The sequence below is a fragment of the Protopterus annectens genome, chromosome 2.part0 (genome assembly GCF_019279795.1).
Source record: "Protopterus annectens isolate FY-2018-M chromosome 2.part0, PAN1.0, whole genome shotgun sequence".
Lineage (NCBI taxonomy): Eukaryota > Metazoa > Chordata > Ceratodontiformes > Protopteridae > Protopterus > Protopterus annectens.
Window position 1 is genome coordinate 1,159,026,070 of NC_056728.1, and position 23,441 is coordinate 1,159,049,510.

Here is a 23,441-nt window from a genome sequence, read left to right on the forward strand (position 1 = left end):
CTAAATCACCTTGTTCTGCTGGGAGAAGTAATGTATCCCACTTAACCCTTGCCTCCCCCCACAAAAAAAATGATTCAGTTCTTTATTATTTATTGGCCACAACTTGTCTGGTTGATAAAAATATGCATGATCTGTATGTAATAGAAACATTTTCACCCACTTCTACCTTACTATCTATATCCATAGTCCAGCTTCTCAATTTATGTATTATCTTTTCTAATATCTTCCCAGACAACATAAGCTATCCTAATGGAATCATTTTAATAACCTAAATACTTCATCTAGCCATGTCCCCATAAATATGGGTACTGCTGAACTAAGTAACGTATGGGAACATAGTTTACCACTATAGCCTTTGTTTTATCTTTATTTTTATGCCCTGAAAAAAATGAAACTGTATCAAAATGTTCCACAGCACTGAAATGTCATTTTCTGGGTTTATCAAGTACAAAATAAAATCATCTACAAATAAGGGTAATTTTTCTAAATTATCATACCAGTTATGTCCTTGGATTTGTGAGCCACTTATTTTCATTGCCAGTGACTCTAAGTATAAAGCACATAACAAAAGGGGCAAGAGGACACCAATGCCAGGTTCCGTTTCAAAAATAGCCTGACAGAAAGGAACTGTCTCACCTTGATTTGTACTTGTGACTCTTCATATACCTTTATAATTAACCACATTATTCTATAAGAGAATGCACTGCGGTGGTGGTGCTGCGGTAGCATTGTCGCCTCACAGTTAGACGTTGCACATTCAATTCTCAGTTAGAGCATCTTCTGTGTGTCGACATGCGTGAATGGGCATTCCTTCGTTGAAGGTTGTGCATTAGGCCCGGCAAGCCAGCATGTAAAAATCTACTGCCAATCATTAGCGGACCGGAGTTCCACTGTGGCAATCCCTAACTGGGAAAAGCCAAAAGACAGTTTATTCTATAAGATAATGCAAATGCTTGAATCTATCAAATGCCTTATTTGCATTAAGACCTACCAACAGTAGTAGTGTCTTATCACACTTTGCTTCTCTGTGGATCATCATTGCTCATTTATGTTTTCAAATGTTTGCCTCCCTACCACAAAACCGTATAGATCCATATCTCTCAGTTTTGACAACATCTTCTCCATCCCTCTAGCAAGTGTAGACATAAACACTTTATAATCATGGTTCAAAATTGAAATTGGCCTGTATGAAGTTGTATCTGAAGGACTTTTACCCTGTCTGGATAGTAGAGCCATGACAGCTTTCATTCAAGTTGCTTGTACTGTCATTCATTTTAAAATATTGTTAAATAAAACCTTCTAGATCTTCACAACTTTCTTCCCTCCTAACATTAAGACTTCCACAGGTATACCATCTCTTCATGGAAACTTCCCACAGATTGAATGTACATCACAATTTTTATTTCATCCCCTCTCTGTCTTAGCTATTAATGCTTGAGCATCATTTTCCCATAATTTGTAGTGGAATTAAATCCCCCATAAATATGTCTATTTGTAACTTTTCTTAGTTTGCCCATATCTCTGCTTCATACAAATTTTCATAGAATTTCCAGAATATATATTGTGCCTTTATATGTTCTTTTGTTATTTTTCTCATCATAGGCTCCCTAAGTTTGGCAACTTCCCTTTCTATATTCCATTGCCTAAGTTGTGCTAATAGTTCATATGCTCTTTTTATCAAAAAATACTTGCTTAACATCAACCTTTCTAAACTCATGTACATTATCCAAATACTCCCTTATTTTGTCTTTAGCACTTTGCAGTTGCTCTTCTTGTTATTATGTAAGATTCCCCTTCATCTGCAATATATTAAACTTTGATAACTCATCTCAACAATTCCTATTACTTCTTTCCCATGTTTATTTATCGATTATTTCTATATTTTTGAATTCCATTTTCATTTTATTCCACTTACTGTTTATCTCTTCTGAACATATTTACATCTTCCCTAATACCTTTTTAATAATTTCCTCTAACAATTCTTTAAATTCCTCTCTTTTTGAAAAATTAAGTAAAAAACACCAGCATCTCCTTTTTACTTGATTACCCTGCATCTTTATTTCAGTCTTTCTTAGTGCATTATCTGAAATAGTTATTGGATGTCTTTCAGAGTTTTCAGTTAAGTACACATGCTCCTGTGAAATATGATTCATATCCCATATAGCCCAGTTATTGTACCTTGAGAGCAATATATAAAGTCTAAGTTCCTACTACTGAATTCCCATCTCCTGTACCAAATATCGTCATACGTTCCTTCAAAAATCTATCCTATTTTGTTATATTTTCCTTCTAGGTCCACTTGATACATTCTTACTATTGCATACCAATTTCCATTCAACACCCATAAATAATATTCCCTGCTGAAAGCTAATTATTTCTCTCATTTTTCTTCATAGTAGCAGTTTTTAGTGGAATGTAAATACATTCCAGTGCAATCCTTCTAACCAGCCAATAGTCCCTTACTACCACAAATCTACCATTATTATTTTTTTTTCTTCTGTCACTGTTGGAGCTCCTCTAGCAATCCGTATGAATATTCTCCTTTTCCTTTGCAGCTGAATGTCCATCCTGAAATCTTTTTTTATCAAATTCACATGCTCATTTCTATCTAAATGTGCCCCCTGCAGCATTGCTATCTGTATCATGCATTTCTTAATATAATGCAATATTGTTTGTTTTTGTTTATATATTTAAGCTCTTGTACATACCATGATAATATGGATGGTGTAGTCATTATGACAGAAAGCTATTGCTTCCAACTATTATACAGAATAGTTCCTTTTGGATGTGCATTTCCAACTTTTGGCTGACATACATACACTAATGTTTGTAAACTGATCTCATTTGGAGTTATTTTTTCTCATGTCTGTTTGATCCTCTGTCAAATTTTTGAAACGTTTTGCTTCAGTGAAAATACTCAAAAAACAAAACACATTTTCAGAACCCCTCCATCCTCTTTTAGCATAAAACAAACAAAACTTTTATACAGGTGTTTTTATACCCCAAGTAGACTCCACAAAGAATTTTTCCTCAGGTGGATAGAAAATGTTGGAGGTGTGACAGGCAAGAAAGAGGTAGCTGAAAACATATTTTGTGGGAGTATAATGAGCTGGCAGACTTTAGGGATTCCCTGCAGACTGCTCTGTCAGAGATGTTAAGTGAGCAGATTGGACTGACTGGGGAGATGATTTTTTTTGAGTTATGCTACAGAATCAGAATCGCCTAGACATAGTAAAGCCTTGCTAAATCTAATTATGGTGGCTGGCAAAAAGCAATTACTAGAAAATGGAAATCAGTGTCTAGACCAACTTTACTAGAAATAGTGGATATACTTGGCAGAGATAAAACAACTGGAATTGGAATCTTTAGGAAAAGGGAAAGAGCAAACTACACAGGAAGAAAATGTGAATTGTGGGAACAATATATGCAGAGCAGGAATGAGGTTTAAGAGGCAGGATTTGAATGAGCCATATAATGTTTAACTGCCAATGACTGGATGGTTTCTAAGTAATGCATAATGTTTGCAACTACAGTTGTTTCAATGGTGTCTATGATGTAAACTGCAACTAAAGTGGTATCATTTTGTATGTTTTTCATTTATGTAAATGTAAGATTGCCTTTGTCATATGTGAAAATTTCATAAAGATGTCTGGAAAACACACAGGACTATGAACAGTTTACACAAATAAAGTTTACTCCTTCACGTAAGAAGCAGTTGCTCCAAATTGATGGCAGTACCCACAGGCATTACCTAAATCTAAGATTAAGGCTTTATTTTGTACTGAACTGCTTACTACTGTACCTATGAAGAGCTCTCATGATTAATTGGTTGTACCTCCAGATAGCTCATCTCCAAGTAAATGTAACTTTGCAGATGCATGACAAAATCTTTTGAAAATTCCCAAAGTACACACTGTTCATGCTTCCCATGGACAAATGCCTGCATCTACAGACTTCTTTTACCCCAGACAAAGAATTTGCTAATGGAAGAAAATAACTTTTCAAATGCATGAAACTTACCATTTTTCATACCTGTCATCATTTTACTTATTTCTTCAAATGTATTTGCTTAAAAAGCTCCTTTCTATAGCTTAAACTGAGGACATTAATGTAGGCATCCAATCTTTAAACACAGGAGAAATTATCTTAATTCTTCACAATAATATGATCAGTACATTCTCATCCCCCACCCCATGCCAGCAGCCCAAGATCACAAATTTTTTATTACATTTTAACATGCTTCTGCACCATCTTTCCTTCTGTTATTACAATGTAAAAGTTGTATGTCTTTCAACTAAGAAAAAGTACTTGTTTGCTTTAATGTATTTAACATATACAGCAGTCAGTGATAAAACTCACCCTTCTCACATTTAAAATACCCTTGACTGCATACTATTCAGAACCACTTTACACTATAGTAAGCAATTTACATCTTACATTTTTATACAAATGTTTCTAAGAATAAAAACTGTTTTACTTGCAGATACTTCTTCATTCCCTTTGGTACGTTTCTAAAAATTAATGACTGAAAGTGGGTATATGCTTTATAGTTCACTTACCATTTTTACACAGTCAACAGAATTCCAATCTTTTTCGGCCCTTTTTTCTTGCAAAGTCTCATTTCACATGTCTATTTCTATATACAGTGAGATTAATGATTTCCAATCTCCCATTTATTCATTAAGTTCAGTGTTGCTTGTCTTCTTCCTAATCATCTCCATCTCCCAACACCAGTCCAAGGTACTCCTGATTCCTTTAGTCATCTCCTGTGTTTTTACTGTTTCTTAGGCATTTTTTCTTTGGAACAATGTAAAGGTTTGCTGGAAAAGTTTCTCATGGACTCTGTTATTGTCAGAAGAATAAGAAGCAGAGCCTTCTTTTGCTTGTGGGATCTTTGTTCTGTAAACTTTTTTATCCCATCCTTAGCCTCTTCTGTATCAACAAATGTATTTGATCTCCAAGGAAGAAATATTCTGAAGACAGCTGTATACATCTGCTTGAATCACATATATGCCTCTCAACATTCCCTAATTACTGGGATAAACTTGCTGTCTTATATACAATGAATAATAATTTTCTACAGATTCTCTACTGTCCCCAATTTTAATACATTTCCCTTCTGCTACAGGTCTGTCAAGAAAAACTCTTTCTGTTGGTATGATTGAACTTTTACTATTATAGGTCCTGGCAAGAAAAACTCTTTCTGTTGGTATGATTGAACTTTTACTATTATAGGTCCTGGCTGCTTTCTCATAGACAGATTTGGAGCATAAACATGATGTGCCCTCTCACTTAATAAATCTTGCAGTGGAACTCCAGTCTAGTTGCTTATTTGTATTGTCAAAAAAAAAAAAAAAAAATCAATGCAGTTTGTTCCTTCCATTTTTACAGGTACAGCAGAATCTATCAGGTTTTCTCTGTGTGCTGTCTTCTAACCTTACTGTTTTTGTAGCAGCTCTTCATGATTAGCCTCATGCTCAGCCAGCCTTTTCTTCATTTCATTCCATTCTCTTATTTTTGCTACTTTTTTATCAGTTCGTCTGAATAGCTAGTTAAAGCTTCTTATATTATGTTATTTGACTTGATATATTCCTTCAGTGTTTCATTACTTTAAGCACCTCTGAGCACATTTGATTTATTTTTCCTATAAATTACTAAAAACAATCCCCTGTACCAAAGCTGAAATTTGAACTGCTTTTTGCTGAACAGCTGCAGGATTCTTCCCATCCAGAGCTGTGTCTTCTCCTTTTCTGGCTGATTTTCTCTCAGTTCTCCAAATGCCTTCTTTGCTGGCATCCAGACAATGTAATTAGCTGACATTAACTAAATTTTACCCAGACTGGTAGTTTCACTGGCCCTTTTTCCAGTTTCTGTCTTCACACTGGGCAGGCTCATATCAATGTGTTGTTCAGTGTGTAGCCGTTTTGGAAGTCCGAGGAAACCACCATTATTAAATACACACATGTGATCATTACAACACATCACACATCCCCAGAAGCTAAAGATCATAACATTGTATTGCCTATTCACACCCTTTATCTTGTTACCAAATTAACTCTGGGTAAATTGCAAACAATAAAAACCTTTTTTTTTCCCCTTTAACATGGCTAGCATGAAGAACACTCATTGATAGGACTCTCCCTACCTCACATTTAAAATGTTTTGGCATACTGTCCAGAAATACTTTGCAATGTATCATACACATTTTACTAAGAAAAAAAAAGAACTTGTTTTACTTTCAGTTGCATCTTCATTTCCTTCCATGTCCTTCTAAACTTCAAGTTAGATTTATGGTTTAGAGACCTACCACCAACTGAACACATTCCACAATCGTCCAGGCTTTTTTTAGCCGCTTATTACAGAAAAACAGTTCTCATGTTCAGACTGTGCCTTATGGAACTAGCAACTTACAATTCATCCATTTATTTCCTATATTAACAGTATTGCTCATCTTCTTCCACAACATCTTGACCACTGAACACCAGTCTCTGGTTCAAGTACAAGATACTTAGGATTTTTTTAGTCAGTCCTAGGCTTTTTTCTGTAACTCAATCATTTACCCTTAGAACAATGGAAATTGTTTTACTGACAAGTTCTCTCTCTATGATCTTTGCTATTGTCAGGAGAACTTGAAGCATACTCCCCTTCAACTTGCTGGTTACCTATTTGCTGGGTACATTTTTTCTTTTCTCCCTAGTCTGTTTTGCTTAGAAAATGTGTTTGCTCAGCCAGAAAAGCATATTCTAAAAATAGCTGGATGTAATAACCTAAATTTCACAGCTGCCTCTTAGCATCCTCCATCATCTTGCCTGGTGTACAGTGAATAATCATGTAACCATTGTCAATGAACAGTACCCAAATCTTGCACACAAAAATGTCACTCAAGGTGGTCAACCCAGAGCAAGTCATGATTTTTTATTTTGAAACAAAGCAAAAAAAATAAAAAAAAGCATTAAAAAACTTAAGCGCTTTCGTCCTTTGTTGAAAAATGCCAAGGACTTCTTCAAAACTGATATCAAAATGAAATTATATACTTAACTAGACTACCATACTCAACCAATACTGTATTTAAAAAGATACAACTGTAATTGTATCAAAAATGCTTTATACTTAGTAGCTTGTAAGTTAATACACGAGCATCGGATTGCTAACCCATAACAATCCATTGCCACTTCTAACTAAAATACATACAGTCTAATCCTATAAACAGTGTGCTTGCGTTAAATACTTTAAAATTCAAATTGACATTAAGAATTTTTAAATAAAAATAAAATACCTTATAAAAATACACTAGTTCAACGCCAGCTATAACACTGGATTCTACCTGAATTGTGTTAAATTGTAATAAATTACAACTTAACTACCCTTAGTTTTAAATCTGGAGTAATAGATATGCATTCATTTTACTTAGGCATGTGGAGACATCTAACCTGAGTTGCCATAGGAACACTCTATACTAAGGTATTTGCTCCCACTCCCTACCCCTAGTGTCTGGAGGAACTATCTCGAAAATTTCAAATACAAATTTTACAAAATTGCTGCACTCCAGTGTGTGTTTAAATAAAGGATTATTTAATTTTCCCTTCAAGATATCATAACAATACTCATAAATCCTCTTTTTAAAAATCTTCTCTGTTTCTCCTCCACAGAAAAACAAGAACAAGTGAACATGTCTAGCATTTAGCTAAATGTACCAAACCTCTGCTGTTGCAGCTCCCGTTCTGCAAAAATGTATATGAGTGTATTGCTTAGTTTACACTTTATCCTACCAAAATAAATGAACATTGATTGGATTTCCCACATTTGCACATGCCCTTCATTAGTTCAGCTTTTATCTGGTTATTTCTCTTCTCTGAAAGCTTTTTTTTTAAATTGTTAGATGTTTTGTATAAAACTTGGTGTCTCCACACCAGCATATAAATCACGTCATTTGCCTTAAAATATTCCAATTAATTGTCATTATGATTTCTTGAAGGGAAATTTAAACACACACTGTAGTCATTTTGTAAAATTTGTATTTGAAAATTTGGAGATAGGCAACAGGAATGAAACTTCCAAATATAACACGTATGATATTTGAAAATAAGAATATAGAACTGTCTTTGTTCAAGAGCTGTGAAAAGTTGAATGTTGCTAAATTTGGAACATTTGTAATACAGACTTTCTGAACTCCATAAGTCTTTCCCCAGGCCTGAGCTGAAAAGGTAGTCCGTCAGGCTTAACAAATAAAATAATGAATGTATAAACAAACTGTGTGTAGCAAAGCTAATTCCCCAATCATTGGTTGACGCCATGGTTAGTAAAGACAATTATCCCATTATGTATTTGTAGTGGATATGTGTGTGTGTGTGTGTGTGTGTGTGTGTGTGTGTGTTTTACATATTTTATCTTACTCTTTTTATCTTATTAGACCCATTACTGAATATAATGCTCCTTTTGGCATGTACTTGTCTAAAAATATTATTCAAGTTGAGAGACCTTAGAGATTCATAACTAAAAAGATCATTGACAGCAAAAATCTTAGTTATTAGGACAGGCTGATAGCCCTTTCTCTTTACTCATTCTCTTATAGACACCTCTGTGGAGATCTGTGTCTAGCCTTTCGAGCCATGAATGATCCAACTGTCTTTGGCATCCTATTCCTTCACAGACCAATTGGCACCTCAAATACCCAGTTAAAGGGATTAAACCTTCATCAACAGATAAATAACACACATTCATGTGACAATTTCTTATCATGATGTATCCTTCACCTCTGGAAAAACTTCCATTACATATCAAACAGAATAGTACCCTTGCCACCTTCAGTTTAACCCTAGATAATTGAATGAGCAGCCTTAAATTCTCCTCTGGTCTATCCTGTCTTATCCTCCTTGAGGCTGGTGGTAACTTTTGATTAAGATGTTTTTAGTTAGGCTTGTAATATTCAACAAGACTATTTGCTTAGTACTTACTTATGAGCCTTAGGATGATTTCATTCTTAACTAGTGTAAGGCTTTCTCTGTCTAATCTTCTCCTTTCTGGCATAAAATACACTATTTAGTTTTCAGTAATAAAGGCTTAGGAAAAAAGAGTATTACTGGAAAAGACTTAGCAGGCAAAAACAGCGGCATTAGATCTGAGGTCTAGTGTTGATGTCTAGGCAGTAATAAATAGGTTTAATGTATTTTCCTTATGCAATACATAACTGAAAAAAAATCATACTTATTTCACAGTTTTTTCTTTAAAAGAATGATTTAACAATTCTACCAGTCAAAAGACAGTTTCTGTGGATATTGACAAGTTTAGTGAAAGGATTGTGGATGGCCACGGTGGTGCAGCAGTTAGCGTTGCCACCTCACAGCAAGAGGTTCTCCAGTTCGATCCTTGGCTGGGGTGCCTTCTGTGCAGAGTCTGCATGTCCTCCCTGTGGTCGCGTGTGTTTCCTCCAGGTGCTCCGGTTTCCTCCCACATCCCAAAGACATGCTGTAGGTGGATTGGACACTCTAAATTGGCCCTAGGTGTGAGTGTGTGAAAGTGTGTGCCTTCTGTGGAAGGTTGGGCGCCAGGCTGGCAACTCGACACCGTAAAACTCCACTGCCAATCATGAGTGGACAGGTGATCCGCTGTGGTGACCCCTAACTGGGAAAAAGCTGGAAGAAGAAGAAGTGAAAGGACTGTTTCATCTAAAGCAGTCCTTCTGTTTAAGATTGTTGCAGATGTGTTTTTTAATTACTTCGAGGTACAATGACCTCAGCAATGAAATACTTTTGGTGATATGTGTGTTTGTGTAATGGTAGGATGGTGGTTGGGGAAAGGACTGCCAGTATATTTGAGAATATGGAAGGTTTCCTAGTGAAGAAAAAGTGTATTAGATTTGGACTAAAGTACGGTGTTGGAGAATTTTATTGTGATCAGTTGCTTTACATGAAATTTGTGTTTGAATTGACTCATCATCAAACTGTGCTGAAGCAAGAATAAAATTAGCTAAAATATGAGATATTGTTGATGTTGGCAGAGTTGAATAAAAGTAAAAACTAAAAGTGCAGAGACAATTGGAAAATAAATCAACGTGAATTAAGAGAGAAAAGGTACGCATGATTATGAATACCATTTTGAACGGCTGTTTATTCACAAAATGCTAGTAGAATTCCATGTAAATCTTAAGAATCTGGGTCTGTTAAACTACCTGCTTAACAAAAATCTGATAAGTGTGATATCTATATATATGTATATATATATATATATATATATATATATATATATATATATATATATATATCTTGCAGGAATTTGTGCGAGTTTCTATGTTGTTTTAGGAAGAGTTGCTAAAATTAGCAAATTGTAAGGAGGAAATTTTATACATACGTTTCAGCACGTTTGCTTAGTTTAATTTCACATTTTGTTTTATTTTTCAGCACTGGGAATTTCTGAAATGGACAAAAAGAAAGATACCACAATACAGCTGGAAGATGTAGATCAAAATGGCACTCCTTCTAGAAGAAAATTGTCCACACAAGAAACACGCACATATTCTAGGGGGTCAACTGTAACATTTCACAACATATGCTATGTTGTGAAAACATCCTCTGGTATGCCATGCAAAAAGAAAGTGACTAAAAAGGACATTCTGAGAGATGTAAAGTATGTATTTTGCTATTATTAAGTAGTTACACTTAATATTTTCACAGCAATCTTGCAGCTTTTCTTGTTAAATCATAAATGTTTCTCAATGACACGTATCAGCACTAGAATTTGCCCCCAGCTAGATACTGAACCATTTTAAGAAAGTAAATTGTATTAATAAGCTAACACATAGTGTATATTTATGTTAAACAGGGTTTGCAGCTGTTCCAGTTTTGTTTTAAACCATGTTGATGGCTGAGCCTCATTCACAATAAGTTAGAAAAATATTTGTATTATTTGTAAAAATGGTTAAGTGGCACAATGACAGTCACCATGTGTTTGCACTCAGCACTACTTTCTTTCAGGTGAAATGCTGATTGCCTCCATTTCACAGTACTGACTTGTTTGCACATTGCATTGTGCCTACAGTTCATGGCAGTGACTCATTTGCTTGTTGCACTGGTATTACAATCCTTCCTCTTATTGCCACTTTCAAATCCTAAGACTGGAGACAGTCAGATGAGCAGAACGTTTGCCATGATTGAATGAATATAGATCTAATTGGCAAGCATTCTTTTTTGGTTTTGAAAACTATGACGTGAGCTTTTGCTCATGGTGTCTTTGTTTTATTAATCATTTTTATCTATTTGTATTCTGTAAATTCAGGTATAATAGACTGGCTTGACTCATAGAAGAGACGATTTGTTTATGTGCAGTGTTATCACAGGGTAATAATATCATTTTATGGTTGAGCTATTCTTTGTATTTAGTGATGTTGCTTCAGGGAGGACTTACAGCACTTTTATACAACGACCTGCCTAAAATATTCAAAAACGAGCATGCTGATTGGCCAGCCTAACCAGCATGCCCGTTGTAATTCAGAGAGTATATTAACAGAAAAAAGTCCAGTCGCCCGGACTTTTTCCCACTAGTATATCTCGCATTTTTTTTACTTTTACTTTTTTTTTTTACTGTAAAAAGAAACTGGAAGCCTTAAACCAATGGAGGGAGATGGTGCAGACAAAAATAAAAAAATAATCAGGTAAGTTCTGCAAAACTTAAAAAACTTACCTGATTATCCTTTTATTTTGTCTGTCCTGACTCTCCCCAAGGTATAAAGTCTCCCGGTTTCCTTTTTGTATAAAAAAAAAAAAAAAAGAAGAAGCAACAGAGATCTTCCTTTCTCCATTGCAACAGTTGCACAACACTGATGTACTGCGTAAGCATTGGGGCACAAGTCCCATGTGCATGCGCAGTACATCAAAACAGCCACAGGATACATTCAAAATGCAGAAGGGCAGCATGGAGCCATTATACAAAGACATTATTTAAGAAAAGTAAGTATTTTTTTCTTAAATAATGTCATTGTATAATAACAATAACCCACGGCTGGGTGTGGGCAATGCTGGATTTACCCATGGTTGGCTTTGTCTGGTCACTCGAGCTTCACCCTCGTGACCAAACCACACCAACCGTGGGTAAATCCAGCATTACCCACACCCATCCATGGGTTATTATTTAATTATAACATGTACAATTGTAAAATAGATGGTGCACATACTTCATTTTCTTGAATGCAATGCAGCAACTTCAGTAAAGATTTTAAACTTTGTACACATATTGACTAGTACATTTCAGGCAGTAGCTGTTGAGGTAGCCATGCAGTATTTAGGTAAAAGAGTAAGTCACTTACCTGCTCAAAAATATAGTCACATTCTGTACATCATTCTGGCAAACAGACCTCATTCTACAAGCGGTCACTCACATTGGTACATAGAAGCAAAGGCAACATTTAATATTGGAAAGCTCCACACCAAGAAGATATCAGTCTGGGATTAAAATGTGTTATAAAGGAGCTTGAGTAAGAGGGATTATATAAATAGTTGGCAATAGATGAAGGACTGGCAATAAAACATGTGCAAAGGAGAATAAAACTCAATAAAGGATATTTCCAAAATTAATACTGAAAACTGCCTTGACCTCTAGGAATAAAGTCCAAGCTATAAATCAATTTGCTATTCTTGTTCTAACTTACAGTTTTGGGTGACTGACTGGCCCCAAAAAGTATTGGAGCTGTTGGACAACAAAATAAGAAAAGTGCTTCACTCTTATCAAATTATATGTAAAAATCAGTGTCTACCAAGATTCCTCGCTCTGAAAAAGGTATGGGTCTCCTCAAAATTGATTACATGTAAAGATCTGCTGTTGTGGGACTGCATGCATATCTGCTGACCTCACTAGATCCAAACATAGTGAAAGTTTTAAAACATGAGAAGAATTTAAAATGACCTCTTTGCTAAGTTTCGCAGAAGCATTTTGGTATTGTGCGGGAATGAAAATCAGACTAGAAATAGACAAAAATCAAGACAACAGCTGAATGTGCCAAAAAAAGAGTGTAAGAAAAAAGATCAGATGGGAAGGAAAGGAATGTGGCATAAGTATTGGGATAAGTACAGAGATGTCCTGGAACAGCCTCATGTTGATCAGGATTTGATACAGAAATGGTTAAGGAGAAGTGAACTGAAACTAAAAGATGAAAGGTCAATTATAGCAGCCCAGGATTTAGGACTATGTACATATTGGTTTACAAATTCCATTGAACATGTGAGAGAAAAAGAAGAATGTAGGGTCTGTAAAAATGAACTGGAAACAGTTGCATATCTTGTTGCTGGATGTGGTACACTCCTGGCAGAAGGGCTGTATATTGAAAAATGTAGTAATATGGCAAGACTGTTGTGTTGGGGATTGTGCAAACCCTATTGAAGTAGTTGAGAAACATTGGAAACATAAAACCACAACAAAACATTGTAGAGATTGAAGAAGTTTATATGACAGGGGATCACCCATTACCAACAGTTCAAAAATAGATGTGAGAAAACTAGATATGGTAGTCCAAGAAAAAAAGACAAAAGTAACACTGACCATTGAAACTGCTACACCTAGTGATTAAACTGTCTTATGTACAGAGAAACACAAAGTCTTAAAATACCAGGATTTGCAGGCAGAAATGAGAGCGATGAGGAAGAAGGATACTTAGGCAGTGCCAATAGTAGCAGGAGCAATGGATCTCATATAAAAGAAGTTGCATTTGTATTTAGATAGGCTACCGATACATGTAACTCAGTATGAATTACAGATGGAGTTAATTCTGGGTACTTTGGGAGTGCTGTAAAGAGCTATTTTGGCTAACATTAGAGACTGAAGCAATATTAATTTCATGTTTTTTTTATCATACCCTGAGTTAGGAATGGGGTCCATTCCCGTCATTGTAGTAGATAACCAAAAGACTTGGAGAAATTAAACCGAGAAAGCAAGACTGGAATTAACTGTTTAACAGCAGAACGATAAACTAAAGCTATAGCTACTTGATCAGATTTGTGAACAGTGTATAAAAACTTACCCTGTACACTCTATCTACGATTTTAGAGGCAGCTGGCTGTCAGGAAAACTGCAGGCAGTAACACACACATGCTTCAAAGCTGACAGAGCTGGAAGAATGTGTGCAGCTTCTGGAAATTCCTTCTGTAACAGCTTATAGTATTTTGTTTGGGACTGAGAAACCTTAGTGCTCCCATTTGTTCATGCTTTATTGCTTATGCTTCATCAGCCAGCAAATATTTATACACTTCATCCTGCTCAAGTTCCCTTATATCACATTATGTCCCAGATTAATATTTTCTTGATACTGCAACTTTTCTGCTTTAAATATTTCTTTTGCATATTTATCAAGACCAAATGCTATTTTAATATCATCTGAGACAGTTTTAACCACTTGAAGTTGTACTTTCTACATCTCATTTTGTGAACTATACAGCTTTAAGTCATTCACAAAATTTAGATGAGAAATCTTTAAATAAGTTTTTTTTTTGGGGGGGGGGGGGGGACCAAATTGTAACCATGACCTAATCTGTTAAGTAAACAGCTTAATGGGTTAATGGCAAGACAAAACACTAGAAGTGACAAAGAATCACCCTGGAATATCCCCCTTTGAATCTGCCCTTTGTCATCGATTAACTGCAAAGTGGGTTGTCACTATTTCACGGTTAGTGTAATGTAATTGATTAGTGTAGGGTATATCTTATACATCTGTAAGCATTCCTTTATCCATGAATGTTGGATGCTGTCAAATGTTTTTTTTTTTTAATCTAGCCATGCCACATTGATTCTTTCCCTTTTTACAATTATCTGTTATGGCTTTACTTAGCAATAAATGATCCTTTGTTCCATATGACTTTCTTCTGTTACCCTTTTGTCCTATTGCCATGATTGAGTTTTTTTTCCAAATGACTATAAACTCTGTCTGCATCAGTTCCAGACAGTATGGTTTGTACATCATTGGAAGGTAAGTTCTTGATCTGTAGTTCTTAGGATGGCTTACACGTTCACTCTTAAGGAGAAGTATTATTTTTCCTGTTGTTAACCAGGTCGGTGCCTGTTCGGGATGTACATGTAAGTAATTCTTACTCAGGGTTAAATCTTTGTGCAAACATGTTGATACTTTTAGCCAGAAGTTAGGTACTGCATCTGATCATGGGGTTTTCCAGTTAGGACCTTTTCTTAATTTTGTTTCATTTTCTATGCCCTTTACTTTATCTCATTTCATATCCTTTACATTTACATTCCTTACTGATTCTTTTAATTTTTCTGTACATTTAGGATCTTTGGTATGTTCCACAGGGTTTTCATAAATATTCTTCAAAATGTGTCTGTTTCTTCTTTTTTTGGTGTTGTTTCTATTACTTTTGCTTGGTTTCCAAGTTCTCTATGATACTTTCTTTTGGGGTTAGTAATGGATTGCTTCTTTTGAACTTTACCAAAGTAAAGTAAACAAATCCAATCAAAAGCTCGACCAAGGTAAAATAAATGGCATTTTACTATTAAGTTCTGATGAAGTCCATACACTTTGGGTCTATATTAGTTCAGCAAAATGGTATTCTGGCAAACACCTATTCAGCGATCTGTAATCAATGAAAATTGTCAGCAATTCACTGAATTTACTCAGGGCAATTAAATAGTTGCCCATAGCACAACGGACCAACTTTTACTTGACTTGAACCCACCCAAGTGGGGGGGCTTTGCCCTCATACCCCCCCAACTATTTATACCAACTCTGAGATTGCACTACAGTGGAGAAAAGGGCAAAATCCTCTAGTTGTCCATTGTGCTTTGGGCAACTATTTCATTGCCCTTAGTGAATTCAGTAAATCACTGAAGTGATGTTTGCTGATTACGGGTTGCTGAATAGGTGTTTGCCAGAATACCATTTCGGCGACCTAATATAGACCCTACTGTTCTTTTTGGTTGAGAGTGAAATCAACTTACTGGATTGAATAAAATAAAATGCTTTTGGTTTTAATACTCTTTGGCATCCTTTCTGGAGTTGGTCGTGCTTGCTGTGAGCCTCCTTGGTGGATTTATTGGTGTCTTTTTATGTTCTTTTGAACTTTCCTTTATATTTATTTGCATATTTTTCGATGTTTTTCAATCTGTGCTGATATCTTTAGTTTATTATTTGAAATATGGATTGAAAGATCCTGGTCTGTTGTGATAGTGCGTATTGCTTTTACCATGTCAGTCTTCCTTAGTATTTTTGTTGATTTGCTGTCTCTTCTATATTCTTCTAACAGTGACACTTCTTGTCTTAATTGCTTTATAGTTTTCTCTATTTGATGCTTCCATTGTGGCATTTTATTTCTTCTCTTTCTTTAACATAGTGGTCTATGTTTTTGTGGTAAGACTTCGTCTGTTATTTATTTAGTATATCCTATTTACTTCTGTTATGTTACATGAATATCTCTTCTCTTAGTAGACTTGATTACTGAGTTCATCTGTTTTATCAAACTTCTACCATTTTGGGTCTTATTTACTTTCTGTAATCTGTTTCTTTCATTGACCTAAGCGGCTCTTCCCTTAGATCATTTTCTTCTAAACTGCGAGTACATTCTTTGCTCTCTTTTTCCAGTGGGCATTCTACAGAAAGTTACAGAACATCTTCCTGTGACATATCCTCTTCAGATGCATCCTGCTTCATCTGCTGCTCCATCATATGGGAGCTTATTGGCCCATTACTCCACTTCATTGCCTGTGTCAGAGTTGCCACAGTTTCCTGCTCCTTGCCTTGTTGTGAACTTCAACTGAGCTTTTGTTCTAACTTCCTGCAGAAGATTGCAGAGCAGCATCATATGGCAAGTCTTCAGATGCAAACAACCGCAGGAGAAGCCTCCCACTCCACCTGCTTCTCCTTAGTTTGGGGACTCATTGTTCCATCATGCTGTGATGTTACCAGAGATGGATTTTCTACACTAAATCCTTCACTTCACATGTAATCCATAACTTTAGTTTCTATTTCTTTAACTCCTCCATTACTAATTCTCTTTTCTTCTTTCCCCCTTGTCTTCTTATTTTGTTGTATTGTGAAATTTTCCATATGTGGGTGCCTTTGCTTGTATTTGTCTTCAAATATCTTTAGAGCTCCTTTTTAGTATTGATTTAATTTGGCTTTCTCGTTTGCATAAATATTGCACCATATCAGATCTCATTTTCTTTCCTATTTCATTGTTTCTTTTTTATACCTATCCAAAATCTCTAGATGTTCTTCTTTATATTTTCATACTTCCTATGCGGATTCTTTTTCCAGGCAGCCTAAAGTTTCTTCATATGTGTAATGTTTTTCATGGATCTGTTGTATTAATGAATTCAGATTTGCATTTGAAGCTTTTAACAGTTTTTCTTGTGCAAAAAAAAAAATCTCACAAAGACTTGAGGATGAATTCAATTACAGCAGAATTGCTGTCCTTTTCTTGCTGATTTAATCATCTCTCCATTTGGACCTCTCTGATAAGGATGGGAAAAGTGTATGCTTCTGCAACTTTGATTTTCAGAATTTTGAATTGTCAGGGTCATATATATTTAAAGGTTTGTTCTGACTAATTGTGAAAGTTTTTGGAATATTTTATCTGCAGTTTCTTCTTCTGAGGAAAAAAAATCTATTGTTCAAGCTTCTACACAGTATGTGCATGACTCAGTTGATAAGGGCTATGAACACTAGTACTGATTGGAGGAGATTCACATGGTTGCATTCTCAGAACCTCCCTGATGATGCTAAAAAGAGAGTTTATATTCTCCTTTAGACAAGAGATTTAGTTAATACCCCTCTGCTGCAGAAGTGATCAAAAAGTGTGATGGAAAGGAAGAATCTTTAAGATTTTTTAGCCCTTCTTTTCCAAGTTTTCCAAAGGGTTCTCTAACTCCTCATCCAGTTTTGGCAAGAAACAAAATAAACAGTCCCAACAAAATACAGGTAAACAGACATTTTAGAAGATATGGCAAGGGGGTTCAAAGAAGATTTCTGGAAACTCCCAAAACCAAGGACAGTCCAATAAGTCTGAATGACTATTTAAGAGACTTTGTTTCCTTCTCCCACCCTGGCAGCCCCTTTTTTCTTCCAGAAAGTCTGAGTCTGTACTTTTCTCTTTGGCAACAGATAGTTTCAGACAAATGGGTTCTAAAGATCATTCATCAAGGTTGCAAATGGCAGTGGGAGGAAATGTCTCCTTATCAGGGCTAATTCCTTATCCTCCAGACTAGACTGTTTTGTTTTCATTTGTCTTTCATCACATGCTGTCTGATAGAGCCTATTGCCCCTTCCCAAGTGGGAAAGGGGTTTTATTCAAGAATGTTTTTAGTTGCAAATAAAGAAACTGCTTGGAGACCAGTTCTAGATCTTTCTTTCCTAAATCTGTTTGTGAGATCTCCCAAATCAAAATGATGTCACTTCACAACATGTTACCTTTTCTTCCTCTTTCAAGTTTCCTTGTAACATTTTAAAATATGCTTATCACATTTCTATTCATCCAGACAAGGTATTTCTTAATGTTTTGTGTGCCTGGATCACATTGTCAGTTCTCTACTTTAACTTTTGGACCATCTACTACACCAAGTGTGTTCCTAATATGTCTAGCAACAGTTGTAGGTCATTGCAAGCTACAGGGTGTCCACATTTTTCTTTATTTAGATGAGATGCTTATCTTTGCATTTTTTTCAAAGTGTCAAGAATTTCTCTTTTGGGTGAGAGATCTCTTAAACAAGCTGGGATTCCAAGAGAACATTCAGAAGTCTTTCTTGACTCCTTTTCAAAGGATTGTATTTCTGGGATGTCAACTAGACTGAAGTTCAAAGAATTTTTCTTCCACAGTAAAAAAAAAATCTCAAATATAGATGTTTTTATAGTATTCCAATCAATCTGGTCACAGAAAGAATACTGTAAGATTTTAAGTCTCATGGCTTCTATGATTCTCATGATACCCCTGTCAAGACTCCACATGAGAAAAATACAGTGGTATCTGTAGTCTCTTTGGTCCCAGCAACAACACCACTAGTCTTTTCAGATCCCAGTGTTGGAATTTTTCAGAATTGAAATAACTTGGTGGAAACAACAGATATCCCTAAATCAAGGTCTCTTCCTCCCCCCTGTTCCAAAGCTGTCAGTCACAAGAGATGCCTCAGATTTTGCCTGGGGAGCAGTTTCAGGAGTAATAAATGTGCAAGGTATGTAGAGCACCAAGGACAGTTGCAAATACATAAATATAAAATAGATGCTTGCCGTGATCAAGACACTCAACTCTTTTAATCATCTTTGGTCCCCTGGACCTCTTCAAGTTGTTACAGCCAGTACCACATGACTGTGGTACTGTAGTACAGTCAGTACCACAGTCATGTGGTACATCAACAAACAAGGCAGAACCAGAATTTACCCCCTTTGCAGACTAGCCATGTTAGCTTGGGATATAACTTCAGAACACAATCTCACTCTGCAGGCATCCTGCATTCTGGCAGAGCAAAACATTGTGGTAGACAAGCTGAACAGGACAAGGGGGGACCCTCAAGAATGGAAACTAGAGCAAGGGGTCTTCCAGGATTTGATCTATCTGTGGGAGATTCTCAAGTAGACTTCTTTGCCTTCTCAGTGAACAATCAGCAGGCAAGATTTTGCTCCAGGACTCCATGCAATAAGGCATGGAAGATAGACACTTTTTCTCTTCCTTGGAAATAAATGTTCCTGTATGCTTTTCCACCTTTCCACTAATGTCCCGTGTACTTCTGAAGATTCAGATGGAAGAATTCCCAAGATCACTGAGGTGATTCCCTTCTGGCTTAGACAATCATGGTTTTTGACTGCCTGGATGACAGTGTCTTAATTTCCTTTAGGCATTGGTTTACTGAGAATTTGCAGCAGGCAGTAGTTGAGGCCGAAAAGCCTGCTACTAGAAAATCATATATTAACAAATGGAAAGGGTTTTCTAGTTGGTGCCAGCAACACAACCAGCACCCATTCAGGGCTAGTTGATGTTCTTCATGTTTCACTGTTGCAGTCATCATATTTGGGTTATCTGCTTGCAGTAGCCCTCAGTCGGCCTGATTATCAAAGTCTTGGGTCCTGCGTCGGTTGCTGTCTCATCTTCTGTGACGTCAGGTAGTCAGGGGTATAAAGCATGCAGCCGATGCCATTACATCAGTCTTTCTTGCTGTGCAGTGCCCAAAGCAGAAGCAGTTCGCAAGTGCCGGTCAGCTGACTCCTGAAATTTTCATTTTCGAGTTTCAGAACTGAAGTCTTCAACTAAAGCTAAGTACCCCGTTGGGGAAACTTTTTCTTGCTCTAAACCGTTGTCAGTAAAAGTCAATAATTGTATTTCTTGTGGAAAGCAAATACCTCATAAAGATTTTCATTCGTACTGTATTCTTTGCCTAGGCCCTGACCAGGACGTACCTCGCTGTCAGTTTTTTGCCTTATTTAAACCACGTACTATTTGTCGTCGGTACATTTTCGCTTCTAAATATTTTGGTACTCGGTTCAATTATCCAGATATGTCTTCAGTAAGTCACCTGACTACTGATATTCCAGAAAAATGCAAAGATAAAGACAGAGACAGGCCGCCTAGGTCCAAATCTGCCGACAATGCTTCTCCTAAGCTAGTCGCCAGTTCACCGGTACTCAGTGAGGTGCTTTCGCAGCCTCTGATACTTGCTACTTCAGATTTGCAGGCCTCTATTGAGACCCATTCGGAGTCCTGTATGCCGCGAGATGCCTCAACTGTGGAACCTGTGGATGTCTCTACCTTGGATGGGTCTGGAGCTGCTGTGCAGGCACTGGCTTCTGAAGGTGTATTCAGGCCTACTGACTTGCATATTAAACTGACGCCGTCTTCTTCTTCTAGGTCTAAAACTTGAACCATGCCTAGGAAACTGACACCCAGACTGCATGGTCAGGCCTCTATGCCAAAAAAACAAATGATAAGAATGGCTGAAGACCTTATTACTTTAATCAGGGGAAGCCAACCTTCCCCCTCTAAGAAACCTAGGACTGAATTTGCTTATGATACTTCAGACCAGGATTCTGAAATTTCTGGCTCCTCTGATGACCAGGATTTACCCTTATCTACCTGTGAGGATTCTGATGCAGAACACTCTATTCCCTCTGCTTCTCCCCCAGTGTATTTTACTTTTGGTGAAACCTTGCATACTCTTAGGGAGCATTTTCACTGGGAAAGCCAGGATTACTCTGATTCTAAAAAGAGGCTTAGAGATTTCTTACTTCTGCCCCAACACAGGCCTTTAGCTATCCCTCCTGTGCTGGACATTGTTGACAATGCCTTTTCGGAATCTAGCTTGGCCCCTGACTCTTTACCTCCTGCTCCCAGAAAACCTGATAGTTATTACAGGGTTCCTGATTCTCACGAGTTCCTTTTTAAAAATCCTACTGCGAATCCTGAGACCATTTCACAGGGACCCAAGGGCATTAAGGCTACTACTGCCAAAAATCCTACCCCATCTGATAAAGATTCCAGGGCCCTGGATAGATGGGGTAAGAAGGTATACACCTCTGCAACCTTGGCCATCAGGGCCTTAAATTGCCAATTTCATATGTTAAAGTATCAGCAGCATATTATTGGATTGCTTAAACAGAAAATGATGTTGATTTCTGATTGTGCTGAAAATAAGGATTTACAGGATTTAATGCATTCTGCTGAATAGGTTGGAAAACATACTTTGCAATGTGGTTTTGATTCACTAGAGGCATCTTACAGGGCTGCTGTCATTGGGTCTGTACTTAGAAGGCATGCTTGGCTTAAGGAGCAATATTTGCCAGATCATGTTAAAACTAAATTGCTGGATGCTCCCTGAAGTCAGGACTGCCTGTTTGGCGACAAAGCAGAAGAAGTTCTTAAAAAGATGGAGGAAAAAGCTAAATCTATGCAAACTGTTAAAGATTTCTTACAAGTGCAGCCTCCTAGATTTAGTAGGCAATGGCCCTCAAAAAATTGGTCCTTTCCTGCCTCTTCCAGGCCTTCTCAGTTCAAACCCAGAACCAGTAGAACACCCAGGCTTCAGTCCCAGGGTACGTTCAGGACTAAGCAGTGGGGGGCTCCCACTTCCAAATCAGGGAGTAGTAAGACTCCCCCCTATGATAAGCTGCCTCAAATACTTAACTTTAAAACATCCAATCACTTCACAACTGACTGCTCCTTTAGGGGGAAAGATTGCTCTGCAAGCAAAAAACTGGGAACTTATTACCCAGGACAAATGGGTTTTAAACATAGTTTCCCAAGGATACAAAATACAAAATGGATATGGATATGGAGGTGTGATGTGTTTTCTACATAAGAATTTTGTTAGTAATCTTTTTCAAGTAATTTTTTCAGTAATTTTTGCAGTAATTTTAATTTCTTCACATATTTCTTAATATTTTCTAATATTCAGGGAAAAGGGATTGCTTGCAAGGGTAACATTATGTGAACAACAGGCATATATATTATTAGCAACAATATTTATATTCATGTTTATATTATCAGAAGTATTTATGAAATGAATGTTATTTATTCTCCAGTTAACATGCTGTATAGTTGTGCTTAAGAAATGCCAAATTTGTTTGCTTTAAGTAGTAATGAAATGATTGTAACTATTTAATTGGGGGATGGTGCATTAATTATTCAATTAAAAGATTTGTATAAAAATGGGTGAAGCATTAAGCAAAATGTATTCCAGGAGAAGGCGAAGGCCGAGGTACCAGAATTAAAAAATTCAAATTGCAGTATTCGGTGTTCTCCATTTTGTATTTTGTATGCTTTACTGGTGAAGGAGTGGAGGAATCGTGTATATTTTTTAGTTTCCCAAGGATACAGATTTCACTTCCACACATTACCAACCCCAAACGGTTGGCCAGATCTACCCCCAAATCAGTGAGCAGAGGCTCAAAAGCAAGTACTCTGTCTTAAGATTAAAGGCTATTCAGACTGTACCAGAAGGGGAAAAGGGACAAGGTTTCTACTCAAGACTTTTCCTGGTACCCAGAAAAGACAACTCATGATGTCCTATCCTGGACCTTTCTATCCTAAACACCTTTTTCAGTGATTCCAAAATTCAAGATGCTAACTTTTCACCAGTTGCTTCCCATGATTGACAAAGATGCCTGGTTGGCAACACTGAATTTAAAGAAAGCCTACCTGCACATCCCAATCATGGAATCCTGCAGAAAGTACATACACTTCAAAGCAGGCTGCATGCACTGCCCTTTGGCTTATCTACTGTGCCCAGGGTATTCACAAAGTGCCTAGCTCCAGTCATTGCATTTTGCAAGCAAAGAAATATTCATATATACCCATACCTGGACGATTGTCTAATTCAGGCAGAAAGCCAGGACATACTTCTGCATCATCTGGCATTTGTACAAAAGGTGTTAACTTGTCTGGGGTACACCATAAATGAAATGAAATCACAGCCGGTACCCTGTCAGTAAGTTATATTCCTGGGAGCAAGCTTGAACACAACTTCCCAGATGG

General features: G+C 36.7%; 1 protein-coding gene across 2 annotated transcripts in view; it reads left to right on the plus strand.

The window, feature by feature from the left end:
• Positions 1-23,441, plus strand: part of ABCG2 (ATP binding cassette subfamily G member 2 (Junior blood group)) — an 897,562-nt gene that overhangs the window by 72,469 nt on the left and 801,652 nt on the right. For both annotated transcript variants that reach the window (XM_044061359.1, XM_044061358.1), the window contains one exon: positions 10,398-10,623. In XM_044061359.1, coding sequence (XP_043917294.1) covers positions 10,415-10,623 — 209 coding nt within the window. In that variant the 5' untranslated portion in view covers positions 10,398-10,414. The remainder of the gene's footprint in view (positions 1-10,397; positions 10,624-23,441) is intronic.